The sequence below is a fragment of the Monoraphidium neglectum genome, assembly GCF_000611645.1.
Source record: "Monoraphidium neglectum strain SAG 48.87 unplaced genomic scaffold scaffold01449, whole genome shotgun sequence".
NCBI lineage: Eukaryota > Viridiplantae > Chlorophyta > Chlorophyceae > Sphaeropleales > Selenastraceae > Monoraphidium > Monoraphidium neglectum.
Genome location: NW_014012179.1, coordinates 1 through 8,336, shown reverse-complemented (window position 1 = coordinate 8,336; position 8,336 = coordinate 1). Strand labels below are relative to the sequence as shown.

The 8,336-nt window shown below is 63.5% G+C and overlaps 2 protein-coding genes across 2 annotated transcripts; both read left to right on the top strand.

Annotated features, from left to right (window-relative positions):
- Positions 1 to 920: 920 nt before the first annotated feature.
- On the top strand, positions 921 to 3,389 carry MNEG_7917 (hypothetical protein; the record flags this gene model as incomplete). The annotated part of the gene is made up of 8 exons (XM_014043610.1): positions 921 to 966; positions 1,304 to 1,449; positions 1,646 to 1,734; positions 1,951 to 2,044; positions 2,300 to 2,395; positions 2,664 to 2,798; positions 3,047 to 3,100; positions 3,312 to 3,389. The coding sequence occupies 8 exons, from the start codon at positions 921 to 923 to the stop codon at positions 3,387 to 3,389; spliced, it is 738 nt and encodes a 245-aa protein (XP_013899064.1).
- A 1,021-nt stretch (positions 3,390 to 4,410) lies between these two features.
- On the top strand, positions 4,411 to 7,808 carry MNEG_7916 (hypothetical protein; the record flags this gene model as incomplete). Its single annotated transcript, XM_014043609.1, has 9 exons — positions 4,411 to 4,582; positions 4,752 to 4,863; positions 4,971 to 5,180; positions 5,368 to 5,556; positions 5,934 to 6,141; positions 6,389 to 6,514; positions 6,655 to 6,775; positions 7,059 to 7,362; positions 7,598 to 7,808. Coding segments are annotated over 9 exons (1,653 nt in total), but the record flags the coding sequence as incomplete, so codon positions are not given.
- Positions 7,809 to 8,336: the final 528 nt, after the last annotated feature.

Sequence of the window (8,336 nt, the reverse complement as noted above, 5' to 3'; positions counted from 1 at the left end):
CGCGGCTGCGGGGGTTGAGCGGGCGCATGCCGGGTCGCTTCACGCGCGGGCGAGCTTGCCGGCACGACGGGAGCCGGCTGGCTGCGGGACGGTGCGAGTGTGGTTGTGCCGACAGCCCCTCGCTGCTAGCGGAGGCATCTGTGTTGCTGAGCCCCCTTTCGGCCCAGCCGCCCTGCACATTCTTTGGGCCCACCTGATCGTAGATTTGGAGTGTGCCTGCTTTTCTACGAGATAGCATTTGCAGTTGAGCGATTTCAATCAGCAGCTTTTTAGGCAGGCAGAAAGGTGCACGCAGCAGGAGTGCGGCCATCATCTCATCTTTGAGCTCAAAGGTGCGCTTGACCAACATTACGTGTGTCAAAGGCTGGTCTTACCAACGCGTAGCCATTTCATTCGCCAGCCCGCCGAGCGTCCGCAACACCTGAATGTTACAGAGTAGTAGACATGTGCAATAGGTTGACGCATTGCCACATCGGACAAGGCATTGCAACTCACTGAGTAGAAAGCCAAATTATGGCTGTGAGGCAGGCTTTAGACGTCTTGGTGGCGACAAGGTGCGCAGCCACTGGGTTCTATCTCCCTGACGCCTCCCTTGCCCGCTCGGCGCCTTGTCAGTACGGGTAGGTCCAGAGCTCAGGTGGGGAGGACACCCGCAGAGCTACCCCAATCGATAGCCTGTAGTAAAATATGCATGCTGTGCTGTAGTGTCATCATCATGGTGGATGGTCGATAGGCAGCCAGCCACACACTTCAAGCGCAAAACCATGCGGCGGAAGTTTGACAGCGCGATGCGAGGCCGGTGTGCTTGCGGAAAACCAGGCCTCTGACCGGTCCGCTCCATCATAAGAGATGCGCTTTTGACAGTCAAGAACCCACAACATTTCTGCTGACCCGGCGACATCGCGCAACAGCCCAACAAAATGGTCCGTGGACTACACGCCGTGGCCGCTGTCCTGGTAGTGGCATGTCTGGGTCAAGCACATGGATTCAGCTTTCCTGGTGAGCACTCGCCACCATTCACAAATCCCGGACGGTTTGCTTGCACTTGCGTCAGTCGACCTGCAGGGCGCGGGCCGGATTGCGCTGATCCGGGCTCAGCGCCACAAAATGTAAACTCAAATACACGATAAGTGCATCGAGGCTGCGCACGCTCTGCAGCGGCTTGGACGACATGCGTTGCGACGTGCAGCACTGTTGCGCGCAAGCTACTGCCCTTCCGCGCGCACGCTGTCCCTCCTGCACGCTCGCTGCAGTCCCACGCAGCCCCCCCAACCCTGACCCGCTCTATCTACGCATCGTGCAGCACTGGCGCTGCCCAACATCCCGGCGCCAAACGCGTCGGCGATCCTGGAGGGCGTGCGGAACTCCATCCACTCGACAGCGCAGGCTGCGGTGATGGAGCACCTTGCCTACAAGCCCATCATGTGCCCGAACAACAGGCCCTTTGTGGTGGGTGATGACTAGCACATGCGGAATACAGGCTGCTTCGCACCTACCCAGGGATGTGTGGCGGAACGCGCGGCAGCGCACCAAAACCTTGCAGCATCAACAACGACAGCACCTGATGGGCGGCGCTCAAGCGCGGCGCCCAAGTCGAGCTTCCCGGCATCACAAACTCCACAACCTACGCGGTATTGCTGCGCAGATCTGCCACTGGGACGTGTGCAAGACAGGCACCCCCTGCCAGAACAACCAGGTCTGCGTGCCGGACTACTGCGGCCGCTGCGGCGCCAAGTGAGCGCGGGAATCGCGCAAGCCGGGGGTTGGGAGAAGCGAGGGAGACTCTGCAGCTGGGTGTACAGGTCAACCAGCTGCTGTGCAGCGGGAGCCTCAGCAAAAAACGGCCTGTGTGTACAGTGTCTGCATGATAGCAGGGGCTGCTCCTGATCCCCAACTACACATCTGATGAACCTGGCCCGCGCTCGCGCCACCGCCACGCGCCTCACACAGGTGCCTGGACATTGCCTTGCCACCCATTGAGCTCAAGATACCCCAGCTGCCCAAGTTCTTGGACGGGGAGATCCCCCCGCTGCCCAGGCCAGATGTGCGCTTGCACCACTGCACTAGGGCAACACGCGCACGCAACCACCCGCGCGGCCAGTCCCGCACCCGCCGCTTGAAGCTCTGAGAGTTCGCCTTACAATACCAATACTTCACCTTACAATGGTTGCCTTTGGATGCGGCATCGAGCTGCTACTGGGCGGCGGCAAGCGCAATCGCCTGTGATGCACCGCTACAGCGTGAGCTCAGGCAATCGGCCCCCCCCTGCCCCCTTGCGCATATGCCTCTTGTCTTGCAGGCCCCCTGCGGCCTGAACCAGGCCATCAACCTCGCGGCGACGGCGTCCAGTGTGCTGTCCAAGGAGCTCAAGGTGGCCTGCAAGGACTGCCCCGAGGTGGGAAGGGGGGGTTGCACGCGCCACGAATAGCTATTGGGGATTGAGTTTGAGTGTGTCGCAGCAGCTTTGTCGCAGTGGCTACACACCTGCAGCGGCAGCAGCGCGCGCATGGGGTGCAAGGAGCGACGTGGCTTTCGCAAGGAGGACTCCAACCCTCTTGTGTTTCTGGCCGCCAAGAACACGGCGTTGCAGCAAGCACAATGCAGTTGAACGCGGAGAGACCAGAACACCAATAACTTTTCCCGGCTCCCCCTGTCACAATCAGGGCACCGTCTCCAACGGCCACGCCGTGACCTGCACGGTCTGCCCGCCCGGTACATACTCCAGCCGGGCCGAGGGCAAGTGCAAGAAGTGCGAACCGGGCACCTACAGCCTCGACCTTGGGGCCAAGGATTGCAAGGTGCGGCCAGCAGTGCCTGCTGACTCGCCCACGCTGCATGCAAAGCCGGCACCAACAGCACTGATTTAGGGGTTCCAAAGGGCCGGCTGATGTCGAGCTTTGAGAAGGTGGTGTGGTGTGTTGTCAGCTGCTGAGTTTAGGGTCGACCAGGCAGTCCTGCTGTCAACCAGTGCCGGTGAGCTGGAAGCCTAACGGCGCCCCCTTTCCCGGCTCACCCCCCTCCTCCCTTGCATCATGGCGGACCGCAGCCATGCGGCAAGGGCACCTTCGCGCCCATCTGGGGCTCGTTGGTGTGCGTACCGGTGAGCACAGGCACAGGCGCGGCCGGGCCGCGCGAGCGTCGTTGGCGGCATTATGGGACAATAATACCCGCCACGTATACGTTGCCTGCTTGCAATCAAACATGAAGCTCGCTGCTTATCACCCGCCTGCAAACATGCGGCCCTGCAGTCGACGTTCGGTGTGTCCCTGACTCGCACCGACTGCGCCCCTACGCCCCCGCCCCCTCTGCAGTGCCCCCTGGGCTTCTCCGCGCCTGAGGCCGGCGCCAGGTCCTGCAAATGGTCGGCTTTTAACATCACCAAGGGATGAGCGCGGTGGTGGCCGCGCCCCAGAGAACCGTGTCGTTTGTGACAGACCCAAACTAAACTTTGTATTGACTTCAACTCGAGAGGCATAGGCAGGTGTGTAACAGATCCTATTGTTGGGTGCCTTTGCTCTGTAAACCTTTCTTGATCATTCCTCAGCTGAACTCGTTCCACTGGAGTGCTCTCGATTTGCTGGGGGCCAAGCGGAACAGGAAGCGCCCTTTATTGCAGCAGCTGCTGTGGCAGGGCATAGGGCTCGCACCAGCCTCAGCAATATCACACCAGCTGGTGGTTGTTTGAAATGTTGAATGCAAAGCATGTCGAACCAGGTCGACTGCGCTTGCAACGGGGAGGCATGACGGCACGGGCAGGACTGATGCTGATAGGGCAGCGGGCGCCGTGAGGCGTCATCCACGGAGGGAAACATTGTTTGCACGGTGCGTATAGTGCTTGGGTTCCGGTACATGAGTGTTTTGAGCAGGGGGGTGCGCACAGCCCCCGCTTTGCGGCAGAATGATGGTGAGCACACCGAACCAAAGCCTTGGGCACAGGAATCCCGCCGACACCTAGTGTGCGGGACAGCCCACCCAGAGCATCGTGGTGACAACTGTTGCTTCTTAGTTGTTCTTCATGCTGTATTATGTGCGCACAGACCTAGTGCTACTATGACCGCACTTCTACAGCGGCCTCTTGGCCCATTGGGCAGCTAGCGGTGGGTTTCCCTGCCTGTCCGTTCGCGCTGCCCCACGCTGGGCTTGGCTGGGTTTCATCGCAATTGCTTCCTGTATCATACAGTTGACGCTATCGTAGATGTAGACACAACATAGCACGCTCAGTCAGACAGGTCCCAGCCTGATCATTTTCGTTTACCAGTACAATATGTCATGACGAACAATGTCCGAGAGGTCGATGATGAGAAGCATCAATATGGCGGCCTGAAACCCACCATAGTTATATAGTATCTATCACTGGCTATGATGGCGGAGATTCAGATCACTCCCTGGATCAAGTATTAGTTGTGCAGGATGCAGAGCGCGGCTCAAGAGCTGCGCACACCCCCGCTGCCGCTGGTGGCGCTGGTCGGCCATCCGGAGGTGCATCGGGAGCTGGGCGTCTGGGCGTCCCAAGTGCTGCGCCCGCCGCTTGTCGCCATCGCAGTAGCCGAGGCAAACGACACCGTCTTGGCACGCCTGTTTGGTGAGCGCACGGAGCATGGCCGAAGGGTTGTGACGCACTTATTGAGACATCAACCAGAGTCACTGCAACCAGCAGCTCGCTTTGTCAAATTCGTCGTGCGTCGGATGGGCGTCGCGACACACCTGCCCAACCGCGCCTTACTCCAATCAGCGCGCCCCCCGCCGAGCAGGCGCGAAGAAGGAACCCAAGCCCTTTGCCGCGCCAGATGGCATACTGAAGGCGGACTGGTTCCTGAAGCAGCGGCAGCGGCGCGCGGCGGTCGCGCTGGCGTTCGTCGACCGGTGCGCAGGCACGGGAGCGGGGCACGGGCAGCACGCCGTTGGGGTATGACGCTTTGAGACGTCAACGGGAAGTTGGCGGTCCCTATCTTGATCCCAATCTCCCAAAGTCGACAACCTGTAGCACGGCAGCAGGCGCGGCAGCGGCGAGCTCAGCAACAGCAGCAGCAGCAGCAGCAGCAGCAGCAGCAGCACCAGCAGCAGCAGCTGGGGCAGCTAAAGCGGCGCTGCAGCAGGAGCAGCACCAGCAGCAGGAGCAGCACCAGGAGCAGCCAGGGAGCAGGCTGGGCAGGCGTAAACGGCCACCTCGCACTCCCTTTGTGCCTCTCTAGCGCTCTCGGCAATGCCACGAAAAACCTCCCCTCACTCGGCAGCGGCCCCCTCCAAATCCTCCCAAAGACAGCAACACATTCTTTCAAATAATCTTCCTCTCCACAATGAAGCCCTCTCCCTCCGCTGCGCCCTCGTCCCTACAAAAATAACCAACCGTTTTATCCCGCATAACAGGTCCGAGGTGGATGGGGACCCGACCAGCTGGATGCGCATGCTGGCGCGCCTCAAGGCCGTGCGCGAGGCCAGCAGCCACCGCGGCGCGGGCATGATCGTGGCGGTGCTGCACGAAGGCGCGGGGCCGCCGCCGCCGCTGCCGCCCGACCGCATCACGGGGCTGTGCAACAACCTCGGGCTGGAGCCAAAGTGGGTGGTGGGGTGCTGTGGGCGCGCAAGGGGTTGGGGCGGGTGTCGTGGTGTCGTCCCCACAGCCTGGGTGCGGAGGGCGCACGGCCCTCGTGCATTCGCCATAAGCAGCAGGCGCGTGCGAGCTGGCGCACATGCAGGAGCGGTCGCACACGCGTGCAGCCTCTCGGCGGCGCGTCTGCTGCCACTAGCGGGGTGCAGCTGGCGCCTGCAGCTCGTGCGCCCCCACCTTGTCAGCAAGACTGACTGTTCCTATCACCGCACAACTTCAATGTTCCCCGGGAAGAAATACGCACCCACGCCCCCTACTCATCCACACCTGCATACAGACAAACCCAAAGACTGACACGCATACTCACACAACTCTACACCCCCAGGGCGCTCTACCCCCTCAGTCGCGGTGTCCTGGCCACCCCAGACCGGCGTCAGCTGGAGCAGGCGCTTGCCCCCTTAGGCCGCCTGCTGCTGGAGGCCGCCGCCACCTACTACTCGCTGCAGGCCACCAGGATACGCCAGCGCAGGATAGACCTGACCGCCGCCCTCGGCTCCTGCCCGCCCGAGGCCGGCGTCGCTTCGGCGTTCAAGGTGTGGGCTGTGACGCGAGGATGACGCCGGCGGCGCGGCCGCCGGGGCGGCCGCGCGGGTGCCAGCCAGGCGCCCCGGCGGGCGGGGCTGCCGGGCCGGGCGGCAGCCCTCGAGGCACCTGCTCAGCATCTGGCTTGCAGCACACCCCGCCCTCCATACAGGGCTACCCCGTTCAGCCAACAATTTCCCGGCACCGCCGCGCGCTCTGCCCCATCAAGCGCTCGCTTCCCCGGTCCCACCCTCTCAGCTGGCCGTGATGTCTGAGTTCCGCCAAGACTGGGTGGGGGCGGTCAGCCAGTACCAGACCGCGTACTCCGCACTCAAGGGCGTGCCGCTGGGCCGACCCCAGCCCAGCGTCCAGCGGCACACAGAGGTGCGCGCGCGCCGGCCCGCCACGACGCCTGCCCTGCCCATCGCATCCTCTCGGGCGCCCCGCCCGCGGCAGCCGACGTGCATTCCCGGGGCTTGCGCTCACGCGGGTTTCTGCGTGTGCATCCCTACGCATGCGCGCAGGTGACGCGCTGTGCGGAGGTGATCCACTTCAAGGCCATGATGCTGCTGCTGCACCAGGGCCGCGCGGCGGAGGCCCTTGCTCAATTCAGGGACCACCTGGAGACGTTCGGCCCGCTGCCACGTGAGTTGCCACACACACGTGCGCGCGTGTGCACACACACACACAAACACAAACACACGGCCACCACCCAACTCAACTCTGTCCAGCCCCATCTCTCCTTGGCTCCCGCTCAGCTTGCATGCAGTCTCGCTGAGTCCAGGCCCTTCTGTTATCAGCACTGACATTTGCATGAAGTTTGTTGTTTCAAACCATCCCAGGCTCTCCTTTCGGCCAATTTCAATAGGCTCACTGCGCGGCTCGTAATCACACGCGCACCGCCGCCCTTCCCCCCCGCCATGCGCAGCCAGCTTCTCGCCGGCTGCCGCCGCGTCGCACTACGGCTGGCTTGCCCGGCAGTACCAGACCGCGAGCGAGATGGTGGCGGGCCGCGTCGACGAGGCGACGCTGCGCGCGCACCCGGACTGCAGTCCGCGGCTGCTGCAGATGGCCGCCGCGCAGCTCGCGGTGCGGCGAAAAGCAGCGGCGGCGGCCGCGGCGGCGGCGCGGCTGGGGGCGGGGCGGGCGGCGGGGGTTGACCCGGGGGCCGTGAAGAAGGGGCCCTTCCTCGGACAAATGGTGCTGCGGTTGGACGGCGGCACTGGGCAGAGGTGCGGCCCAGGCGGGGCGACCGGAGTGCGCTTTTAAAAAGCAGTGGGTTCGATCTCGATCACAAATGTCTCTTTGCCCAGCAACATGGCTAATGTTCTGGAAGCAGCTTTATGAAAGGCCTGCACTTGTCAGCGATGAACATCTCGCCCCGGCCTTGTCACAACGCGCTCTGGCCAACCTCCCCTTGGAAACCCTGCCGCTTGAACCCCGCCCCCTGAACCCCTTCCTTCCCAGGGACTTGTCAGACGCGGAGTTTGCAGAGTGGCTGGAGGCGGAGGAGGGCCGCGTCCCGCACGACCAGGCGGCGCTGGACGCGCTGACGTCATGCATGGCGGCGCTGCAGGACGGCCGCCACGAGCGCGGGCGCGCGCAGCTGGCGGCGATGGCGGCGCACCAGCACCTGGAGCTGTCAAACCTGACAGCTGCGCGGCGGCTGCTCATACAGGTGCGGGGTTGGGCCTGGCCGGAGCCGCCCAGTGGTTTACTTGCTAGTACCACATAGGGAAGGGTCGGTCCGACTCTGACGGGGATCGAAGGGTGTTTGAGGATGGAAACCGGCTGGGCGGGTCCAAGGGCGGTTGTCGAACCGGGGGCTGCCCGCGTATGTGCAACAGGTCCAGGGTTCAAGGTTACTGCCGACCCTGGGCGGGGAGCTGCATCTTAGCTGCATCTCGCGGCGGCCACGCAGGTCACCCGACACACCCTCCGCCGCTCGCCCCGCGCCCCGCCCGTTTGCGTACCCGGCAGGCCACACACGCGTACCGCGCAGACGGCTGGCGCTCGCTGCTGCTGGCGTCCCTGCTGCAGCTGCGCGACTGCTGCCAGCGCCTGAAGCTGCACCGGGAGGCGCTGCTGCACTCCCTGGAGGCGTCGGCCCTGCCGCACAGCCTGGGGCGGGAGCAAGGGCAGGCGGTGGCGGCCGCGGCGCTGGCCAGCATGCTGGCGGGCGCGGGGGACCGGCGGTCTTCGATAC